The sequence below is a fragment of the Armigeres subalbatus genome, chromosome 2 (genome assembly GCF_024139115.2).
Source record: "Armigeres subalbatus isolate Guangzhou_Male chromosome 2, GZ_Asu_2, whole genome shotgun sequence".
Classification (NCBI taxonomy): Eukaryota; Metazoa; Arthropoda; class Insecta; order Diptera; family Culicidae; genus Armigeres; species Armigeres subalbatus.
This window is the reverse complement of record NC_085140.1, coordinates 74,307,523-74,331,791: the sequence shown is the minus strand read 5'-3', so window position 1 is coordinate 74,331,791 and position 24,269 is coordinate 74,307,523. Positions and strand designations below refer to the sequence as shown.

The following is a 24,269-nucleotide window of genomic DNA, read 5'->3' as shown; positions in this document are numbered from 1 at the left end:
AAACAACTTTGTTGAAGTTGGAAAAAATGCCTGAACATAGGAAAAAAGTTATGCTTAAAAAACTGATTTCAGGGACCTTCCACAGAAAATGTCACATATCTCGTACTATATAAGTCATAGGAATGGGGTCTTTTTGGCAAAGTGGCTTGAAATACTATCCGCTACAACTTTCCTGAAGACACTAGGCTCATATCTGGTTTCGATGCTTAAGCAAAATTTTTATCTCACTTTTAGGTGGATTAATCATTTTGCAGATTTTCTAAAAAAAAGCTTTTTTCATATCTAACGTCTTCTCCAAACAAACTACAGCGAAAAAATCAACAGAAACGATGCTATTTAAAAAGCGCACGAAATCGGCAAAAAGCAACACTGTGCACTGGGACAGAGCCGCCTCGCAGCTTAGTGTTCATTAAGCACTTCCACAGTTGTTAACTGCGAGGTTTCTAAGCCAGGTTACCATATTTGCATTCGTGTAACATGAGGCTAGCACGATGATACTTTTATGCCCAGGGAAGTCGAGACAATTTCCAATCCCGAAAATTGCCTAGACCGGCACCGGGAATCGAACCCAGACACCCTCAGCATGGTCTTGCTTTGTAGCCACGCATCTCACCTCACGGCTAAGGAGCGCGATAGTGCCGTCGCCTAAAAAGCTGGATGGCTCTTACTATCTATAGTGGTGCTTTTCTCGCGCATTATAAATTTGAGATAAACTCATAAGAGAGGTCAAATTAGCTCTTCAGGGGGATAGATTTTACTATTTATTATCAATTATTGCTTTCGAATCCATTATCACTAACACTGTGCAAATCCATATTAGATACCTATTGATGACTTCATCGAGGTGATGAAATTCATATCGCCCATTAGACGACAATAATCCACCCGTTAAACATCGCAGCGTGCTTGCAACTTAATGTGACAGTCCTGCCAGGAACAGTTGCATACGGCTTTGCCGTCGATCATTTACAACAGCCATTTAACGAATAACAATGAAGGGTAGCTGGTTTAGCAGTTAAACCAATTGCAGCGTACACATAAAGGGCGTGTAGTAGGACAGGAATAATCATCTCTTTAAGTTATGAAGCTTATGATCGTTTACGGTACCAATTGTCGTTTTACGATCTTCGGCGACGGACTTGATGTAAATTAAGCAGTCGTAACGTTGATCACTCCTATTCCGGGGAATCGACACTCACAATATTGTTTTCTTGGCTAGGCTCAACCGCACAGCACCAGCCATAATAATGCAAATTTAATGGATCTTTACCGATCGTGAAGTGCAATTTATCGACTTCTGAACAGTTTTCTGCTGGGCGATTTGGCCCACGAGGAGGCACGGAGGTTCGATTTTATTAGGGTTCTCACACAAGACTGATGCTCATGGTCTTGAACAGTAGTGATGAATTATACCTTGCGACATATTTGGTGAAACACGATCCGTTTTTAATTGTATTTGGACAGGTTTAGACAAAGGAATGAATTGACCATACCAAATTAATCTGACCAATAAATCATGCTGAAGCGAATCGAAGCCCGGCCTTCACATATGATTTATCACATGTACCCGGAAATGCAGGATTGGCAGACAGTTGCATTTGTCTTAACGCTCAATTCCACATGAACGACAAATAAGTCTCCGCCACAACCCGCATTCACTCATAGTAATCGGTCTGTACTCTGTTTCCATTGCAGCAAAAACGTGTGCACCGAGAAGCGGACCGTCCATGTGCCAATCTACAGAAAGTCATCCGTGAAACACTTTGTCCAGCCATGTTCGGACCAGAAGCTGTGCTCCGGCGTACGGTAGGCTATAGCCTTAGAGTCGAACTCAAATTCCAGCATTATCTCTCCTTCTATTTCCCGTATAATTTATACATTTCGTATGTCAACACGATTGATGGAATCAATCAAGATTAGACGGGCACCTTGCTGGCGTCACTAATAGCGATAACTATTATTTTTTTTCCATTTTTTCCCTTTTGCGAAAACGAAATCGCGGCTGTGCAGTACCAATTATGAGCCAACCTACCACCAAGTGAAGCGAGAGGTTTACGCATGCTGCCCCGGTTGGGAAACAACCAGCACCGTCACCGAAGGGTGTCATAAACGTAAGATCAATATAGATTAATCGATCTATTATAGGTATTAACCGAGTTTTTTTTTACCAGGGAAGACATAAAAACAGTTTTTTTTTGTTAGAAACAGGAAGGCAGTGTATCTAGTAGAATAGAATCGAATCGTTTGAACTGTATAAATATCAGCTCCTAATAAGCTCTAATGTCCCTAACTCTTCCAACAGCCATCTGCCGAAACGAATGCCGTAACGGAGGACGCTGCACGGCCCCAGATACCTGTACCTGTCCGGCGGGATTCAACGGGCCCCAGTGTGAACTGGACATCAACGAATGCAAACAGCACAAACCGTGCGACCAGACGTGCTACAATACGGATGGATCCTACTACTGCACCTGTCGAGACGGCTTTATGCTCCAGGCGGATCGACACAGCTGTCGGAAAATGGGTACGAGTCGGTACAAAGATTTTTGCCTCCCTTTTCGTTGACCTGTTCCAAAACGCTCTTCTTCCAGAAACGACGAACGATGTGGCGTTCGAAGCCAGAGATATGGAAAACGATGTCGATTACGATAGCCTCGATACGCGATTAACCAAACTAGAGAAGGTTCGCCTCATGTCTACCTCCAAGTGGAGCGCAATTTGCATTGCTCCGAAGGTGTAATTTTATCAACCAAAGTAATTTCTTTCTCTTCTCCCCACGTTTACCCAACCAGATAATCTTCAACGAGGATCGCCGATCGATATCGGAGACCCATGAGATGAACAAGAAGGTCCAGTATGCGATGGATGCGGTTTCGTCGCTGAGGGCGCAAGTTTCACGACTGGTATGTTGTTGAGCTGACACAATCTGATCTGATTTCAATTTCAACTTTGTTTTATTTCCAATCTCACCGCAATCGGTACGTTTGCAGACACAAAGGCTGTTTCCTACGGTGGACTACGGGAACCGGATCTGAACCGATGAAGCTCGAGGAGGTTATTGGCCGTGAAGGCGGTGCCATCCCGTAGGTTGTTGATAAAGTCCAAATCTCTCTTCAACGTAGAATGTATTTATTGTAAATTAATTGCAGTTTATTTTATAAGGTGAGGCACAGAAAATCATACCTTCAATACCGCATTTTTCGGTAAATTTTAGCTTCTAACAAAGCTAACGCAACCAAACACGATGGATTATACAAATAGGAAGAAGATCTACTTGAGTAGCGTTCCTACTCCTATACCAGATTTTCAATACATCCTCAGCTTTCAATGCATCAAATTACTCGATTTCTTCTTCTTCTTCTTCTTCATTGGCATTACATCCCCCACCGGGACATTGCCGCCTCGCAGCTTAGTGTTCATTAAGCTCTTCCACAGTTATTAACTGCGAGGTTTCTAAGCCAAGTTACCATTTCTGCATTCGTATATCATGAGGCTAACACGATGATACTTTTATGCCCAGGGAAGTCGAGACAATTTCCAATCCGAAAATTGTCCAGACCGGCACCGGGAATCGAACCCAGCCATCCTCAGCATGGTCTTGCTTTGTAGCCGCGCATCTTACCGCACGGCTAAGGAGGGCCCCAGCTCGATTTCAGTACATGTTTTTATACCTAAGGTACAGTGCGGCAAGTGGGTAATGGAAATCGTATAGTTCATGTCATAAAAGTTGAATATAATATTGTAATGTTAAAATTGATTATATTTATGAGATAACGAATCATCTATCCAATCTTGATATACCTGCGAACAATATTTTTGAAAAATACTTTTATTATACAAAATAATTGAAAACCCAAAAAATCCAAAAATTAAAAAAAATGTTATTTCCGTGAAAAGTTCTTCTCAATTCAGAGACATGGGAATGTTGGTCAGTGGCACATGGATGTAGAGTAGGGTGGCTCAAATTAGTATGAAAAAAACTTTTTCCAATTGTTTTATGGGTCCTTCTATTCGGTTCTATTTGATGCCCTGATGCTCTGGACAAAATTGCAGCCATATCGGTCAACGTTTGGCCGGTGCTAAATTCGTTGGAAGTTTATATGTAAAAATGTATGCAGAAGCATCCAAAAACAGTGATTTGCAGTTAGATGGCACAATTTACGATGAAGAACTATGATACTCATTCAGATCTTGAAGAATTTAATACAGAATGTTATGCTGGAAACATTTTTCCATATAAACTTCCAACGAGTTTCATTCATTTATTTAGTCTACATCTAAACAGATAACACTGAATCAACAATTTGACGCCACAATATACAATTCAAGGCCGCATCTCTTCATCCTCGAATACGCCCCACGCTCGCCAAGTCGTTTTGCACCTGCAGCCGAATTCCGGTAAATAAATCTCTTGTAAGAAAAGAAATTCTCGAAGAGATTTTCGAAATTTTCTTATTTTGGAATTCCGACGAAAGCGTGAAAGAAATTTTTTGACAGATGAAAAAGAAAACGAGAATTTAAATTTCTTCGAGATTTTCGATGGAGAAATTCGATAAGAGATTTTTCTTGGATGTAATTTGAAGGTATAATTGTGTCTTCACTTCCATTAGGAGTGTAAAATAATATGAGAAATATTCTCGGTTCCCTGGGCATGCATCCATTGTACTTATTTGCCACTCAAGATACATACTCATGCAATGGCAAGAAAAGAAAAACTTTCATTTAATAACTGTGGGAATGCTAACAGAACGCTAAGTTAAAAATAAGGCCAAGTTTCATTTGGAATGTAAAGCCATTGAAGAAGAAGAAGAAGAATCGCGTTTGATTGATTATTTGATAAAAAAAAGTTTCAAGGCAAACATTCTAAAACATCCAAATCATTTCAATATCATGGTATGTGCACAACCAACTATCATAAAAAAAAGCTGTTTAAAGCTAGCTTAAAGCTAAGCTAAAGCTAAGCTTAAGGTAAGCTAAAGTTGCTAAAGCTGAGCTAAAGCTAAGCTAAAGTTGCTAAAGCAGCTAAGCTAAGCTTAAAGCTAAGCTGTTAAAGCTTAAGCTAAAGCTAAGCTTAAAGCTAAGCTAAAGGTTAAAGTTGTTTAAAGCTAAGCTAAAGCTAAGCTAAAGCTAAGCTAAAGCTAAGCTAAAGTTAGCTAAAGCTAAGCTAAAGCTAAGCTAAAGGTTAAAGCTGTTAAAGCTAAAGCTAAAGTTGCTTAAAGCTAAGCTAAGCTAAAGTTAAAGCTTGCTAAAGCTGCTAAGTTGCTTAAAGCTAAGCTTAAAGCTAAGCTAAAGTAAGCTAAAGCTAAGCTAAAGCTGTTGCTTGTCTTAAAGCTAGTTAAAGCTAAAGCTAGTTGTTGTGCTAAGCTTAGCTAAGCTAAAAGCTAACTAAAGTTGCTTGTGCTTCGCTTAAAGCTAAAATAAGCTTAAAAGCTGTGCTTAAAGCTAAGCTTTAAAGCTAAGCTAAAGTTGTTTAAGCTAAACTAGCTTGCTTAAAGCTGTTTAAAGCTAAGCTAGCTTAAGCTTAAAGCTTCGCTAAGCTAAAGCTGCTTAAACTAAGCTCAAAGCTAAACTGTCAGCTAAAGCTTGCTAAAAGCTTTAAAGCTGCTTAAAGCTTCAGCTAAGCTTAAAGCTGGTTGCTTTAAAAGCTCGCTAGTTGCTTAAAGCTAAGCCAGTTAAGCTAAAGTTTCGTAAACTAGCTTGCTGCTTCAAATGCTAATGGTTCAGTGTTTTCGAGGTAATAAAGTTAGAGCATCCGTTTTTAGACAGTTAGAAATCACAACAATGTTGTTGTTACTGCATATTTTCATCAATAGATTGAATATTTATCTTTTTTCCTCATTATTTCGATAACAATAAGCAAAAGCAAGTTTTATTTTCGATATGAGGATGTTTTGAACAACTGGTATGCAAATAGTTGTCAAAAGACATCTAGGGAAAATATGTGAACTAATATTTTTCTTCGCAAGAAATTATAGTTTTTTCTTCTCTTCAGTCTATCGGAATACGGTATGAAGAGAAGAAATTTTTGAAAGAGAAAGAGAATCTATAAATCTCTTTTTATAAAGAAATTTTTCAATTTTTCTTAAACCTTCGGAATTCGGCTGGTCTGCCCATCTTGCTCGCTGTGCTCCACGCCTTCTCGTACCTGCGGAAGCGATCGGAAGCGAACACCATCTTTGCAGGGATGCTGTACGGCATTCTTGCAACATATCCTGCCCATCGTACCCTTCCGGCTTTAGCTATCTTCTGAATACTGGGTTCACCGTAGAGCTGGGCAAGCTCATGGTTCATGCTTCGCCGCCACACACCGTCTTCTTGCACACCGCCAAAGATGGTCCTAAGCACCCGTCTCTCGAATACCCCGAGTGCTTGCAAGTCCTCTTCGAGCATTGTCCATATTTCATGTCCGTAGAGGACAACCGGTCTTATTGGCGTCTTGTGCAGGACACATTTGGTGAGGTGGCGAATCTTTTTTGACCGCAGTTTCTTCTGGAGCCCGTAGTAGGCCCGACTTCCACAGATGATGCGCCTTCGTATTTCACGACTGACATTGTTATCAGCTGTTAGCAAGGATCCGAGGTAGACGAATTCCACGACCACCTCGAAGGTATCCCCGTCTATCGTAACACTGCTTCCCAGGCGGGCCCTGTCGCGCTCGGTTCCACCCACAAGCATGTACTTTGTCTTCGACGCATTCACCACCAGTCCAACTTTTGTTGCTTCACGTTTCAGGCGGGTGTACAGTTCTGCCACCTTTGCAAATGTTAGGCCAACAATGTCCATGTCATCCAAGAAACAAATAAATTGACTGGATCTGTTGAAAATCGTACCCCGGATGTTACACCCGGCTCTCCGCATGACACCTTCTAGCGCAATGTTGAACAACAGACACGAAAGTTCATCACCTTGTCTTAGTCCCCGGCGCGATTCGAACGAACTGGAGTGTTCGCCCGAAATCTTCTCACAGTTTTGCACACCATCCACCGTTGCTTTGATCAGTCTGGTAAGCTTCCCAGGGAAGCTGCTGTCGTCAATAATTTTCCATAGCTCTACGCGGTCTATACTGTCGTATGCCACCTTGAAATCAAAGAACAGATGGTGCGTTGGAACCTGATATGCACGGCATTTTGGAAGGATTTGCCGTAGAGTAGAGTGGGCAAGAGTGCGCGTGGGGTAAGAGTACGTTTTCGGTTTTTTGAAGTAATAAAAAAAGATAAACTAGCAGCACTGCATCAGTTTGACAGGTATTCTGGCCAACTATTATCACGTGTAATTGTGAACGATTTGAATAAACAACAAGGGAGATATGGAGTTAGATATTTTTTTGGTCATTTTGCTAAAAATAATTGTGTTTCCGCTAGTATTTTATTACCATATAAGCGTTCAATCAGGTGAACATTATACCATTTCGATAACCTATTGTATAGAGTACTTTATGGTGTAGAACACCAATCAGGTTGATTTTCCAAGAAGTCAAAACCATTACTTGAATAAATTTTGGGACTGTGGGGTAAAAGTACGCAGGAACGGGTGGGGCAAGAGTACGCATGTGAATCTTCAAGTTTTAATGTCAAACCCGTATCTCCGGCCGAAATAAGACTACTTCCAAAGCGTAAATATCCACAACTAAGAAAAATGGGACAGAAATTGAAAATTATCACAAGTTTTAAGGATAAGTTGAAGTAATTTAGTGTTAGAAAAGACTTAGCGAACAAAGCACTGAAGCGAAATGATGAAATTGTATTTGGACTTGTTGTACACCTAAACATAGTATGAAAACACAATTTCATCTAAATGATAATTTCATTCAATCAAAAGAAACATCCATACGCAACGCTTAGCTGGGAGGGGTTTGCGAGATGTATGACGATCCATATAATTTTTAGAGAATTTATTCAAAAAGTGTAAGATAGGGGGCAGGGGTGATGAAATAGCCAAATTTTACGTTAAGTGATTGGTGGATTTTCTTTAAGGAAAATTCCTTTGTTTACGCTACGCGAAACTTGATACATTTTTACCTAAGTCTGTTGTTTTTTGTATATAAGAAAACAATGGTTTTTCGTATGAAAGTGCACATTTCTAGGACCCCCTCCCCCTTTAAGAGTTACGTAATCTTTAAACATTCCTTAATAAATGTTCATTAAATATCAATTAAATATTATTAACTCTTATTTGTGTTAATATATACTTAAAGCACATGATTGGATAAATGCGTACTCTTACCCCACCCGATGCGCACTCTTACCCCACCGGTGGGGTAAGAGTGCGTTTTTCACTTGTCTTACAATAATGGTTCTACTAAAACGAATATCAATAATTTCAATATTTTTTCCGCTGGGTAACATAAAGGAAGAGTATATGAATCATCGACATTGATTTGATATGCAGAAGCTTGCTTCATAAGGGCCACATGATCGATTGAAAACTAAGTGCGTACTCTTGCCCCACTCTACTCTACAGTAAAGATCTGGTCCGTCGAGCAGCCGTCAACGAAGCCGGCTTGATAACTTCCCACGAACTCATTTACTAATGGTGACAGACGACGAAAGATGACTTGGGTATCACTTTGTAGGCGGCATTAAGGATGGTGATCGCTCGAAAGTTCTCACACTCCAGTTTGTCGCCTTTCTTGTAGATGGGGCATATAACCCCTTCCTTCCACTTCTCCGGTAGCTGTTCAGTTTCCCAGATTCTGACTATCAGTTTGTGCAGGCAAGTGGCTAGCTTTTCCGAGCCCATCTTGATGAGCTCAGCTCCGATACCATCCTTACCAGCTGATTTATTGGTCTTCAGCTGTTGGATGGCATCCTTAACTTCCCTCAAGGTGGGGGCTGGCTGGTTGGCTTCCATCGTCTGCTGAACTGACGTAGTCATCTCCTCCACTGCCTCGACTTTCACTGCCTGTACTCTCAGCGCCATTCAAATGTTTCTCGTAGTGCTGCTTCCACCTTTTGATCACCACACGTTCGTCCGTCAAGATGCTCGCATCCTTATCCCGGCACATTTCGGCTCGTGGCACGAAGCCTTTGCGGGATGCGTTGAGCTTCTGGTAGAACTTGCGTGTTTCTTGAGAACGGCACAGCTGTTCCATCTCCTCGCACTCCGCTTCTTCCAGGCGACGTTTCTTCTCCTGAAAAAGGCGGGTCTGCTGTCTCCGCTTCCGTCTATAACGTTCCACGTTCTGCCGGGTATCTTGCTGCAGCGCGACCGCCCGCGCTGCGTCCTTCTCCTCCAGAATCTGTCTGCACTCTTCGTCGAACCAATCATTCCGTCGACTTCGACCCATCTACCCGACGTTGTTCTCCGCTGCGTCGTTAAGGTCACTCCTGACGGAATCCAAGATTAAAAGTGCTCGCGTTTTCGGGGGCACACCACTCGATACGGAAGCAACGCACAACTGTCATTTTTATTATTTCACGCATGCTGCGACACAGCAAAGTTAAATCAACAAAAATGACAGTTGTGCGCCGCCTCTGAATCGAGTGGTGTGCCCCCGAAAACGCGAGCACTTTTAATCTTGGATTCCGTCAGGAGTGACCTTAATGGCTGCTTTGACTGTATTCCAGCAGTCCTCAAGAGGGGCCCCATCGAGCTCACCCTCTTCCGGCAACGCTGCCTCGAGATGCTGCGCGTATGCAGTGGCGACATCAGGTTGGTTCAGTCGCTCTATGTCGTACCGCGGCGGTCGTCGGTACCGAACATTGTTTCTCAATGCGACTCACCAATGTTAATGTGAGGTACACAAGCTTCGTGAGACTCGCGTGCGCTAAATTTTATTTGCGCGTAGCAGTCGTTGCTCAATCTCATCCTTTTTTGTACGCGTGCATGATGTCTGCTCTTGGCCAACCTGAGCGTTCAAATCTCCTCCGTTCTAGTCCCTTTTCGTCGCAGTGGTCTTCGCGGGAAGACCGGGCATCGAGCGGGCATCGAGCGACTACCTTCTACTAAAGCTGTGGCACCGCCAACGAACTGGGAACCGACGAGAAAGAAGCGTTTTATGCGCAGCTGGAGCAGACATACGTTGGATGCCCACTGCGGGACGTCAAAATCGTCATCGGTGACATGAACGCTCAGGTAGAAAGGGAGGAAATGTATAGACCGGTCATCGGACCGGATAGTCTGCATACCGTATCGAACGACAACGGCCAACGATGCATAAACTTTGCAGCCTCCCGCGGAATGGTAGTCCGAAGCACCTTCTTCACCGTAAAAATATCCACTGGGCCACATGGAGATCACCTAACCTAGAAACAGAAAACTAAATCGACCACGTTCTAATCGACGGTAAATTCTTCTCCGATATCACGAACGTCCGCACTTACCGCGGATACTGAATACTGAATCCGACCACTACCTCGTGGCAGTATGCCTGCGCTCAAAACTCTCGACGGTGTACAACACGCGTCGTAATCGAACGGGGCTTAATATAGGGCGGCTACAAGACGGTTGAATAGCCCAAGGATACGCGCAGCAGATGGAAGTGGCACTCCCAACGGAAGAGCAGCTAGGCGCAACGTCTCTTGAAGATGGCTGGAGAGATATTCGATCCGCGATTTGAACCGCTGCACTAGGCACGGTGCCCACGGATCAGATAAACGACTGGTATGACGGCAAATGTGAGCAGTTAGTTGAGGAGAATAATGTAGCATGGGCGAGATTGCTGCAATACCGCACGAGGGCAAACGAGGCACGATACAAACGGGCGCAGAACAGACAAAACCCGATTTTCCGGAGGTAAAAGTACCATCGAGGAAGATCGAGACTGTGAAGAGACGGAGCAGATGTACTGCGCTAATAACACACGAAAGTTCTATGAGAAGTTGAACCGTTCACGTAAGGGCCACGTGCCACAGCCTGATATGTGTAAGGACATAAACGGGAACCTTCTTACGAACGAGCGTGAGGTGATCTAAAGGTGGCGGCAGCACTATGAAGAACACCTGAATGGTGATGTGGCAGACGAAGATGGCGGTATGGTGATGGACCTGGGAGAACGCGCGCAGGACATAATTTTACTGGCTCCGGATCTCCAGGAAATCCAGGAGGAGATTGGCCGGCTGAAGAACAACAAAGCCCCTGGGGTTGACCAACTACCAAGAGAGCTATTTGAACACGGTAGTGAGGCACTGGCTAGAGCGCTTCACTGGGCTATTACCGAGATTTGGGAGGAGGAAGTTTTGCCGCAGGTGTGGATGGAAGGTGTCGTGTGTCCCATCTACAAAAAGAACGATAAGCTGGATTGTAGAAACTACCGCGCAATCACATTGCTGAACGCTGCAAATTTTATGCCGTCGACTAGCACCAATTGCAAGAGAGTTCGTGGGGCAGTACTAGGCGGGTTTTATGGGCGAACGCCCTACCACGATCCAGGTGTTCGCCATTCGCCAAATACTGCAGATATGCCGTGAATACAACGTGCCCACGCATCATCTATTCATCAACTTCAAAGCCGCATATGATATAATCGATCGGGACCAGCTATGGCAGCTAAGGCACCAAAATAGATTTCCGGATAACCTGACACGGTTGATCAAAGCGACGATGGATCGGGTGATGTCCGTAGTTCGAGTTTCAGGGGCATTCTCGAGACCCTTCGAAACGCGCAGAGGGTTACGGCAAGGTGATGGTCTTCCGTGTCTGCTATTCAACATCGCTTTGGAAGGGGTAATACGAAGAGCAGGGATTAACACGAGTGGTGCAATTTTCAATAAGTCCGTCCAGCTATTTGGTTTCGCCGACGACATAGATATTGTGGCACGTTACTTTAAGAAGATGGAGGAAGCCTACATCAGACTGAAGAGGGTTGCTAAGCGGATCGGACTAGTCATAAACACGTCTAAGACGAAGTGCATGATAGGAAGAGGTTCAAGATATTGATTGATACCGAAACTTTTGATATCGACGGAGCGGTAACACAAGTTTTGACAGTGGCGTTTCCCTAACCTCAATCTACCTGTGCACTGGACTTAAATTTAAGGAACTTTCATGCAAAAATGTATAGAATAACTTAATTTTGATCTTTGGCGGTGTGCAAGAAGACGGTGTGTGGCGGCGAAGAATGAACCATGAGCTCGCCCAACTCTACGGCGAACCCAGTATCCAGAAGGTAGCTAAAGCCGGAAGGGTACGATGGGCAGGACATGTTGCAAGAATGCCGGACAGCAACCCTGCAAAGATGGTGTTCGCTTCCGATCCGGCAGGTACGAGGCGGCGTGGAGCGCAGCGAGCGAGATGGGCAGACCAGGTGCAGAACGACTTGGCGAGCGTGGGGCGTATCCGAGGATGGAGAGATGCGGCCTCGAACCGTGTATTGTGGCGTCAAATTGTTGATTCAGTGTTATCTGTTTAGATGTTAACTAAATAAATGAATGAATGGGAAACGAAGGCTAGATTATATTATTGTATGTACGAACTTTCTTCTGGAAGGAGATTCTCTATACATCCCGTGGATTCGCATAAGTGTTTCTGCTTATGGAACCACCCCACCCATTTTTGGCCCTTCATACAGGAGTTTGAAGAAATACAAACAATAACATAATCATGATCAAATCGTTTGTCAGATATGGCTAGTGCTATCCCTTCCTGTTGGAAAATAGCCGAAATGTTCCCTGTATATAAAAAGGGTAACAAGCGCGATGTTAATAACTACAGGGGAATTACATCGTTATGCGCCGTATCGAAGCTATTTGAACTTGTTATCATTGATTACGTCAGTGCACACTGCAAGCAACACATCAACACAGACCAGCATGGCTTTGTAACTGGGCGCTCCACAACTACGAATTTACTGTGTCTAACCTCGTACATCACGGAAAGTATGAACACTCGGGCCCAAACGGATGTGATCTACACAGACCTTTCTGCTGCGTTCGATAAGCTGAATCATGACATCGCGATCGCAAAACTGGACCGATTTTGAAATGGTTTCGCTCGTATCTTACTGATCGCCAACTAACGGTCGCATTAGGCGACAACCGATCAACGTACTTTCGTGCAACGTCAGGTATACCACAAGGCAGCCATTTAAAACCGCTGATTTTTATCATGTACTTCAATGATGTCCATCACGCTGTTAAGGGTCCACAATTATCATTTGCAGATGATCTCAAGATATTCCTACGTATCTGCTCGGTTACTGATTACCATACTCTCCAAGATCAAATCAATGCTTTCGCTGATTGGTGCACTAGGAACCGGATGGTTGTTAATCCGACAAAATGTTCCGCTATCACATTTTCCCGCAAAAAGAGCCGATTATCTTCAATTACCATTTGCTGGGAACTACACTCGAACGAGTGAATCACGTGAAGGATTTGGGTGTGGTTTTAGACTCAAAACTGACATTTTCACACCACCTTTCATACGTTGTCGACAAAGCGTCTAGAACCCTGGGCTTTGTCATGAAAACGGCGAAAAATTTTACGAACGTCTATTGTCTGAAATCGCCGTACTGTTCTTTGGTGCGCTCTACACTAGAGTATTGTTCGTCAGTATGGAGCCCGTATTACAACAACGGCGTAGAACGTATTGAATCTATTCAACGGCGTTTCCTGCGGTTTTCGCTTCTGAAGACTAAACTGAGAGACCCGCTGCATCTTCCTAGTTACGAAGAGCGCTGTCGCTTGATTGCCTTAGAGCCACTGCGTATCCGCCGGGATGTGGGCAGAGCCCTATGTGTAGCTGATGTGCTTCAAGGAAGAATAGATTGCGAAAGAATTTTACAACAAGTGAACATAAACGTTCAACCAAGACCGCTACGGAACAATTCGATGCTGAGGCTCCCCTTTCGTCGCACTATCTACGGTGCAGAAACTGCAATCTACGGCCTCCAGCGAACGTTTAATAGAGTTTCTTCCATGTTCGACTTCAACTTGACGCGGAATGTTCTTCGTCGTAGATTTTCTGAATTTTTTCGTTGATTGTATGTGATAAGGCTGCATTTTATTTGTTTTAATTTTTTTATCTTGACAATGCTACTATGTTATATTTTTTTGACTATGTGCGTTTTTTAGTATTAATTAGTATTTACATACATCATTAGGGCTAATTGTAGTCTGTTGATGAAATCACACAATAAATCAATAAATAAATACTATCGGCAGGTGCCTTGCCACAATAGATGGTAGTATCATCATCATCATCATAAGTAACTACGATGCTAATGCTCACAAAGTTGACATTCTTCGCGATGTTTCGCATCTGTAACGGGATAAAAAAAACTTTTTTTGGGAGACAACAACGAGAGGAAGACTTACGGAAGGGGTTAACGACAGACATTGAAATGGACAACAAGAGGAAGACATTCGTAATGGGGAACAACAGACAAGACTTAGAAATATAACCATAATTTTAAGCGTTTTGCTAACAGGATGAAAATTTTGGCTGGTCGAGCCATACATTTTCCCATTTATTTTTTCGCGCCAAATTTACGTCACAAATACCCACAATAATAATTTGCCAACATTTTCTGTTATATATTTGTGCGTTTCACCAAATAATGTGATGTGTATGACAGACAGTACCTCTATATTCATCAATTTGGATAAAATCCACGATATTAGGCAATGCGCGGAATTAGGGAAGGTCACGGTATAATGAATTAATTTGTTATTGCCTTGGGCTGGAAGTCTCTTCGATAAAGATATAAAAAAAACTTGTTTTTTATATCGTACAAAGTTCTAAAAAAATAAAGCGGTCAATTGATTGAGTCCTAACATAGTTTCAAAGTGCGTCAAATTAGGAACAACTTTGCGTCAAATAAGGAACATTGTAAAATTAGGGCGTCAAATTGAGCACCTGTAGTACCACTCAAAAACAGATTATAAAACTAAGAAATAAACTTATATTTCGAAGATTCATTATTTGTACACATTCTATAATAGTAAAACGCTCATTATGCAGAATATTAAGCAAATCCATTTTGCAATTATTTTTTAAATAATGATTCTTTTTAAAAAATGTTTAACTGCGTCAAATATGGTACCTCCACGGTAGCGGATCCTCCATGTTTAAAGAGCTATACCTGATAAGTATGCCGTCTCAGATTCGGTTCCATTTTGTGAATATTGTGCTTTTCATAGTGCTGCCGCCATGCCTGGATCATCTCACACTCATTCGTAAGAAGAATCCCGTTTATGTCCTCACACAGGTCAATCTGTGGCAGGGCCACTTGTCACAGAACTTTTGTGTGTTATTAGAGCGGTACAGTTGCTCTACACTTGGCACAGTGCCAAGTGCAGTGGTTGCGGTGCTACCAATGGCGTATCCAATATCTCTCCAGCCATCTTCAAGAGAATCTGCGCCTAGCTGCTCTTCCGTTCCACAGCTCTTGTAGGCACCCAATCTTCAGCCACGGTGACGTTCGACTTCGACGCGTGTTGTACACTGTCCAGAGTTTTGAGCGCAAGCATACTGCAAAGAGGTAGTGCTCTGATTCTATATTCGCCCTGCGGTAAGTGCGGACGTTCGTGATGACAGAGAAAATTTACCGTCGATTAGAAGGTGGTCGATTTGGATTTCCGCTTCTTGGTTAGGTGGCGTTGTGGATATTTTTGCGGGGGAAGAAAGTGTTTCGGACTACCATTCCGCGGGAGGCTTCAAAGTTTATGCATCGTTGGCCGTTGTCATTCGATACGGTATGCAGATTATTTAATCCGATGACCGGTCTATACAATTCCTCCTTTGCATAGGCGTAACTAGAGTCTCGGTCTAGGGGGGGCCATGGCACCAGCTGGTGGGATGTAATTTTCAGAGGCGATTTAAAGCGCTGTGCGCATGAATTGCAATAGAAATTGTTTGACTAAGTTTATCGCTCATTCGTCCTAGAACTAACATAAAAAAAAATCGCGAATAATACAATTGATTTCCAATGATGCTGTGATTCCTCCATGTTACTAAATGCGGATAAGTGTGTAATCTAAGATTCAAGAATCTTCTTCGAATTATCTATAAATGAAATTCGATATGAGTATATTTCTGAAAGTTTTCAAGCATCTTCAAAGATCTCGATTTTTTTGAAACTTGAAATTTTTGAAACTCTTTAGATGTGGAATAAATTCCACGAAATTTTGTCATAATCAATTTAAGTATTCATGCAATTCCAAAATGTATGCTATGTGCTGAAATAGTTAAGTACCGATGAACACAAATTTGGAATCCTGAAGTGTTTTTTATGAGTCATAAATTCCATGAGTCATAAATCAAATTCCAGAATAACATAGGGTTTTTGTAGTTACTGACGTTAGGAAGAGGCTTCATTATGGTTTTCAGAATAGGTGAGAGATTTCTCTGCAAAAATCAAAGAGACTTGAGAAGCAACCAAATCGATCTGAATTGTGCTGCAAAAGAAATGTTTTCTGATACGAACTGGTTTCCAATTCTTTTTTTTTATCCTGAAAAACAAATTCTAACTAAAGCAGGCACAAAAGAGTTTTCCGATGATCCTTATGAAATCGCCAAAAAATTAAATGGAACAAGATCTTTTGAGGATTATAAAAATATTTCTTTAATGCTTTAATCTCTGTTGTGAGTGCGAAGGTTGCCTAAGTTTTGTTCTAATACTTTCAATGGAATGCGTTGTTGATTTTTCTGTCATTGTAACAAAGATTCTTAAGTTTTATAATTTTATATCTTTCTGTGCCAGAATTATATAGCGAGAGCAAAAAGCCTAATAGGAATTTGATCAACTGTTTTGCGGCACACCTTGCGATTAACTCGAAGGTTTTCGAAAGAATAATGGTCGTTCGAAATTTCATTGACCGGATTTGTGTACATGTGCTCATTTTGATGTAGTTGCTTCAGTCTTTTTTGAAGCGGATGGTAGTTTAATAGAACAGAAATATTTATATCTTAATACAATTATGTTTTTATGTTTCTGCGACCAGGATACTAGTCAAACAAATGCAGAACAAATTTATTATTTTAAGCTAGCAACCGAATTAGAAACGGAATTGATTTTAACCTAAAAATCGAGAAAATGTTCCCGGGGGTCCAACTTAAATATTTCGATGCTTTGCTGAACAAATGGTCATAGATGTGATAACGCAACAAAAAATATGTTTATAGAATTCATAATCAAAATTAATAAATATGTAGGAAATATGTAAATAAAATAAAAACTGACTAAGTTGGAATTACTTTTCAAAATTTTCTGGGGGGGGCCACAAGTAGGCCTGGAGGGGGCCAGGCCCCCCTGGCCCCCCCTTATTTACGCCAATGCTCCTTTGCTACTAAAGCGTTCGTGTCGCCGATGACGACTTCGACGTCCCCCGGTGAGCATTCATTGTGCTCCAGCGATGCACAGAACGCTTCTTCCTCGTTGTTTTAATGTTCTACGTGATGGTATACAAATCTACTTATGATTGATATTTAATCAATATGTTTTTTTATTTAGAGTATTCAATTCATAAATGTAATTCAGTTCAAAGAAACTTACGCGTATATCTATTTACAGATTTTTACCAAACATGTGCTTCCGAGAGGATTCCCACTAAGTGACCCCTTTGAGTACAACGAAACATTCACTGCCCACAACGAAGGTTCATCGCATAAATTAGACGATTGCAGCTACTAAGGCCAAAGTTTGCCCAGAATTGTCATCGAAATAAATTTCGAAACTGTGTGTCTATTAGGTTGCCATTTTATTTTTGTTTGCTGCATATCAGAGCCGCTCCTCTTGGTCAGCCCCCCTTCCGGACATACTGAACCAGGGAGTGTTAGCATCATCAAAGGTATTTATTGTCCTTATCGAATAAAGGAGCGCGTGGTTTAGGAGAAAACTGACACTGAAGTTCAACGCGATTCAGATTAAAATATGTATTTGTCGACGAGAAAAGTGGCTTATCTATTTTGAAAGAACCAGTCCAACAACCTACCTGTCATGAGTGCAAACTTAGGGTCTGTCTCATTTGGAGAATTAAACTTAAAAGTGACAGTTCGAAAATTAAAAAATCACCCCGTTATAAGAATGGCTGGTGCTACCCAGCAATTCCAATAGGACATCGATGGAAAATGATTCGATATCTGTCAAAAGTAATCTTGCTCTGCGAGCAGGGTTATTCGATAATTATTGAAATGTCACTTTTAAGTTTAATTTCAGTTTAATTATCCAATTGAGACAGACCCTTACTCCGTCCAGCTGTTGATCAGTTCCGGGTAGACAATGTTTTTCCAGTAGTCCATTGCCTTGTTCAGCTTGTTGACGGCGAAGTTTCTGTTAAGGTTAAACGAATGCATGTAGATTTCGTTGTTGTTCTCGAAGTCTGGATCGGCCACACACACCACTCCGGCCGTCTTGCCGTGCATGTACATGTGGATTTGGATCTCCATGTAGTACTTTTCGCAGATGGACCCATTCTCGGTGACGTACTTTTGCATGTGATCGCGCGTTTTGGGGCACTTGATTTCAATCACGTGTGACTGGCAGATACCATCCGGGACGTCAAAGATTATGGGATAGTTGGGGTTGAGGATAATTTTACAGTTTTCGTACTTTGTCTTAGTGTACTTTTCCAACCTCTGGCGAACTGCGAGCTTCTTTCGCTGGACGTTGGGGTCGATTTCCTTGTGACAGCCGAGGATGGTTTCGTACAGAACCGATTGAGTTACATTGAGATTGATACAGTCGGACACTTTCGCACTGGTTATGCGAGCGTAGCGCAACTCCAGGTACCACGGATTGCATTTCGGTGTGAATTTAGTCTTATCCGCTAGTGCGCCTTGCGACGCCGTTATGACCTGGTGGGCATGCTCGAAGAACTGAGCTGTGTCATATTTGTTCTTCACTGCCGTCAAGATCATCTCGTGAATGGACAGATTTGCAAACTTTTTGTGTGCCGCGGAAAAATTCCACCGCAGTGGACAGTCAATGTCCTCAGTCTGTAGGATGCGTACAATCTCCCGAATGAAATTCTTCGACTTTGTCTTGTTTACCGGTGGTTTCGGTGGAATGCTTTCCAGGTCGGCCGACAATGGACCTCGGAAGTAGCACACAACTTCGCTACTCTCATCCCCTTCGCTCTTCCGGTGCAACCAGGTGATAAAGCTAATGGCGTGTCGGCAGTCGCCACTTTCCATACACTCGCTGCATTCCACCGACACAATCCGGTCCTCGTTTTCATCCACCGTCGTGGTTAACTGATAGACTTTGACGTCACCACCTTCGGATCCAACGGTGAGCTGCCCCTTGACAACGCAAACCCGATCATCTCGCTTCAGATGAACGTAGCAGATGGCATCATCGTTGAAATCCGGCTTGCTGGAACCAACGGCTTGCCTACAAAATAGGAAAAAGAAAATAAACAATTATTAAATAAACGTTATTCTTCTTCTTCTTCTTATTGGCATTACATCCCCACACAGGGACAGAGCCGCCTCGCAGCTTAGTGTTCATTGAGCACTTCCACAGTTATTAACTGCGAGGTTTCTAAGCCAAGTTACCATTTTTGCATTCGTATATCATGAGGCTAACACGATGATACTTTTATGCTCAGGGAAGTCGAGACATTTTCCAATCCGAAAATTGCCTAGACCGGCACCGGGAATCGAACCCAGCCACCCTCAGCATGGTCTTGCTTTGTAGCCGCGCGTCTTACCGCACGGCTAAGGAGGGTCCAATAAAATAAACGTTATTAAAATACCCGAATGACACCTGATAAAAGTTATGCTCATGTCAAAGATCAGAATGAAGCAATCCGAAGGGACAATCATTTTACATGGTAAGTCAAGAATTAAATACAAAACTCATTGACAGCCCTGCTATGTAAGTAACCAATAAGTCCATGATGATGTTTGATCCGTAATTTATGTTACCTTTATGATAAATTTCTTCACCTCCGCTCAACTCTCAAGGGGTGGCTTCTTCAGAGTTGATGAAATCGGCCCTAAGACTTTTGAATCTACTAAGTACATCATTCTTATTGTTATACATTATATTATTATTTTTATACTACACTAAGAATGATGTCTTATTTTATACATTATCCCTTTATTAATTTAGTTTTGTAACTGTCAGATTTACGTGGAACAATTACAAAGGCCATGTCCGACCCTCGTAAAATTGGAATTAGATCGAATCTTTTGAAGTGTCCTCATATATAACTGTTTCTACGTACCCCAAATGCCCGATTCCGACGTGTATACATCACACAAAATAGAACTTCTATTTTCCAACCAATTATTTATGTTAAATCATCACAACCCGTGCCAAAATGGGATTTGACTTCCCAAGCTGTCACCGCCTTTTTTTTTTTTTTTTTTTTTTTTTTTTTTTTTAACGAAGGTAATGGAAATCTGCAAACAGACACCTGGGGAGGCGAACCCAGGTAGTGTGGGGATGGGATCACCACTCCCGACCCACTAAAACCAACTCCTTCCTCTCCAGTCATTCCCCCGGCCCGCAATTAAGCAATACTTCGGGGGATGACTATTGGGCATTGCGCCCCCTCCATGACGTACACAAGTGCACGTATGCGCCTCAACTCTTCGACACTCCCCATGCAACACATTTGCACAAGACACACTGGCACCACATGTGCCCCAACACTCACCTACCTATGCCGCTTGAATGACTGCAAGGGTACAACGGGTACCTTGCAGGGGGTACCCCATGCCGCCATCTCACAGCATAGGCAGTCCTCACTCAGTGTGGTGTTCACCCCATCCTGCAACAGGGTGGCACCACTTGTCTACCAAGCCGGAGGCGACCCTAGGTTGGTGGCTCCTATGCCGCTCCTACCTCAGCTACGAGGCAGACCCTTTCATGTCTCCTATTTCTGAGGTGCCGCAGAGGCATCAACCCCCCGACACTCCTGCCAGTCGTAGCAGAGACTTTCGTGTCCCCTACTTCTGAGGTGCCGCAGAGGTATCTGCCCCCCGACACTCCCTGCCAGGCCTAGCGAGACTTCACTCATTCCGTCCCTGACAGCCGGATCACACTACTGCCTAAGCAGCCACTCTGACCATACGTACCATGCGAGTCTAACTTGTGTGCTCGCTCATACATTCAGTCCCAATCGCTTGCACCACTTGTGCACCACTCTCTTTGACATTCAGTCACTCACTCAGTGGGGGTTGTAATACCCCCATCTCCCATTTTTTATCCACTCTGTGCACCTCCTGTGCATCGTTTGGGCGTGGAACACCCGGCACGTCAAGCGTGCCTAACACTCACCTACCCGGGCTTTGATACTGTCAATAGGACTCCATAAGGTACTATGCCGGTAGCACCCACCCATTGACGTTTCGAGGCCCAGGTAGTCCTCAGCCAATGTGGTGGTCTCCCCATCCTGGGACGGGGTCACACCACTACCTTACATGTCTCCGATTTCTGAGGTGCCGCAGAAGCATCAACCCCCCGACACTCCTGCCAGACGCAGCGAGACTTTCGTGTCCCCTACTTCTGAGGTGCCGCAGAGGTATCTGCCCCCGACACTCCTGCCAGGCCTCACCAGACTTCAGTCATTCTAACACTACCGACCATGCGTACCATGCGAGACTTACTTGTGTGCTCACCCATACACTCGGTCCTCATTCTGTGGGGGTATTACGAGTAATACCCCCAACTTCCATTCACTTGCACCACATGTGCACCACTTGGGGTGTGTGGGTACCACCCACTGCCACCCGCTTGCCGCCGAAGCAGCCCTCACTCTGTGGAACCTCCACAGGCTCCGTTAACGACCTGGCTAATTGTTTCACCCCCCAGGCCATTCATCCCTTCGGCACGGGTCGCCTGACACCTTGGGATTCAGGGTTAGGGGCTTGTATGCTTTAAGCGGCACACGGTCGCTTGATAAGGTTTGCTTGCGGATATGTGGTTTTTGGGAGGGAATTAACAGCGCCCCCTGTTAACCCCACCACCTCCTAGGCAGAACCCCCTGACTCACAGACGGCTGGGGAGGGGTCGTCAAGCCCTTGGACATGGTCCCTGCTGCCCGCAAGCTGTCACCGCCTGTCCAAAAAAAAGTGGCACCTCGGACATCACTTTCGAATCCTCCGTCAATCTGGTAATGTCACTTTTTTGGATTGACATCTTGCGATTGACACCGAAAAGTTCGTTGCAATTCGACGGGATGGGCGATCGGTTGTGTACTTACAGAATTTTCACCAAATCCGGATTCTCGCTGGACGACCGCATCAGATGGACCACGTAGTTCCAAATCATTTCGCTTCCGACGCTCGGCAAATTGTTGGAGTAGGCTTTGGTGAAGCCACCGCCCGGCAGGAGCACACTGGAATCGTTCACCACGAAACCTGTATCCACTTCCATCGACATCATTGGTTGGCTTTTTAATCCTTTTTGAACAATTCGAATTGTTGGAATTCAAAGGATTTTCCACTGAGCACAAGATTTATCGTAAGAAAAATGTAAACCAAAATTCGGGAAAATATTTTTGTTTACCTGTGCAGATATTTGCCCTCTTCCAAAACAGACGAAAGAAGGCTTAACGACGCGTAGTTTGGCGTCTGAAGAAGACGAATGAATCAAAGCATGATTTGAGCTAACATGGAGCACATATAAACAAAAATAACATTAGCGTCCAGAAAAAGTGGGATAGTCTGAGTTGCCATATATGCCATATATGCCATACCCGGATAAAAAATATAATTAAAATATCATAAATTTTACTGTAACAACACCATCTAAAACAAAGGATTTACCATTGAATATAATGGAATTTTAACAATTGAATCACATAGAAAATAATGGTTTTCCACGATAAAATTAATTGTAAATGGGACTTTTACAATAAAAAAGGGGGGTTGTTATGTATCTTTACAATAAAAAAATCGAAAATTTTCCATACATTTTTCAGAACAAAACAATTGATTCAACGGTTCTCCAATGGGACGATTTAGAGGGACAAAACAATAAAAAATAATGTATGTTGAATGTATTCTCTCATTTTTTTTTTATTGTTTTACAGTATAAATATAATAGGATTTAGAATACATTTTACTCTAATATTTCAATAGAAATACAATTCAACTTTATGTCCTACAATTTATTTTATCGATATGATTTCAATTTAATTTTATTTTAATATAAGCTTAATGTTCAATCAGTTTGATCTCAATTTAACTTTAATTTCAATTCAATGTGATTCAACAATAATTTGAATTTGAATTTAATTCCAATTCATTTTAATTATATTTCAATTAAATTTGTATTCAATTTAAATTTTGTTTTAATTCAGTTTTTGATCGATTTCAAATTAGTTTTCATACAATCCAAAATTTAATGTGTTAGTATTGTTGTTTGGCGCTTTGCTGTTGCTTAGTCACTGATGCATTATGCTACGTTTAGACAAGGCAAGTGAATTGAGCAAGTCGCTTGAATCGAACGCGAACTGAACGTGTAAACACCTTAATTCAATTCACTTGAACGAAAAGAAAGTTGAACATGTTCAACTTTTGGCAAGTCAATTGAATTCAACTGAGTTGTTCAACTCACTTGCCCTGTCAAAACGTAGCATTAACGTTAAAATCAAATGCGCCGATGATGCACCTCGCTATACTCGCTGAGCACGCTGTAATTTCAGCCACCAGGAAAGGGAGTTTGATATGTCTCCTATAAGACTTATATACGACTTGTTTTTTCTTGAGTGGGTGAATCGAAGTTAGTCGTTGTCTCTAACACATCAGGTTATATGTGAACCTGTAAAAAATGTAAATTATAAAAGCATGCCAGTTCCTTACAAAAAGTACTTCGAGAAAAAAAGAAAAGTTACCTGTATCAGCTATTGTTGTATCTAATTGGTAAGATAAGCCAATAATAGCTGCCGAACGATATTCTGTCTTACGTGGTCTTACCATAAACTTCTCCTGAAAAGGAACAAGGATACATGTTAACAAAAATGTTCCGAACTGCTTCAGCGGTGGAAATTAAGAACCCCTTCCTAAAGATACTTTAAAAAGTTCTTTCGCATCAAAATCATCCGGTATTATGATGTTAACATTATAGATACTCACCACGATACAGCAGCCTATGATCCGTCGCTTGCCCACTTCTAGAATCCGTTATGAAGGGACACTTCCTGCACCACAACATCAGTTTCATTTTTTCATTCCACACGGTTAGATGACTTTACCCATTAATGGGTACTGTGTTATTGTTGATATTATTCCCACCGTGAAAAATTCACCCATTTTCTTTAAAAAGCGCCACTACTCATTAAAATGGGTAGTGGCACTTTTTCAAGAAAATGGGTGAATTTTTCACGGTGGGAATAATATCAACAATAACACAGTACCCATTAATGGGTAAAGTC

At 42.5% G+C, this 24,269-nt stretch overlaps 2 protein-coding genes across 4 annotated transcripts in view; one reads left to right on the top strand and one right to left on the bottom strand.

Moving 5' to 3' along the window:
* Nucleotides 1-17,629, top strand: part of LOC134209109 (uncharacterized) — a 74,492-nt gene extending 56,863 nt beyond the window's left edge. Inside the window, exons 2-8 of one of the 2 annotated variants that reach the window (XR_009978719.1) lie at nt 1,696-1,806; nt 2,011-2,111; nt 2,303-2,524; nt 2,592-2,683; nt 2,793-2,903; nt 2,991-3,162; nt 17,453-17,629. Coding sequence is in view for 1 of the 2 variants with exons in the window: in XM_062685088.1 (XP_062541072.1) it covers nt 1,696-1,806; nt 2,011-2,111; nt 2,303-2,524; nt 2,592-2,683; nt 2,793-2,903; nt 2,991-3,035 (682 nt within the window). In the remaining variant the exon portion in view is untranslated. The remainder of the gene's footprint in view (nt 1-1,695; nt 1,807-2,010; nt 2,112-2,302; nt 2,525-2,591; nt 2,684-2,792; nt 2,904-2,990; nt 3,163-17,452) is intronic. The other variant, XM_062685088.1, reaches the window with a different exon arrangement.
* Nucleotides 17,621-22,468, bottom strand: LOC134209108 (uncharacterized). 2 transcript variants are annotated; one of them, XM_062685086.1, is made up of 3 exons: nt 22,400-22,468; nt 22,095-22,336; nt 17,621-19,273 (listed from the first exon to the last, which is right to left on the bottom strand). In XM_062685086.1, exons 2-3 carry the CDS (start codon nt 22,274-22,276, stop codon nt 18,124-18,126), a joined length of 1,332 nt encoding a protein of 443 aa, XP_062541070.1. In that variant the 5' UTR covers nt 22,277-22,336; nt 22,400-22,468; the 3' UTR covers nt 17,621-18,123. The 2 variants fall into 2 exon arrangements, with proteins under 2 accessions (XP_062541070.1, XP_062541069.1); XM_062685085.1 differs by lacking the exon at nt 22,400-22,468 and having other exon boundaries at nt 22,095-22,393.
* Nucleotides 22,469-24,269: the final 1,801 nt, after the last annotated feature.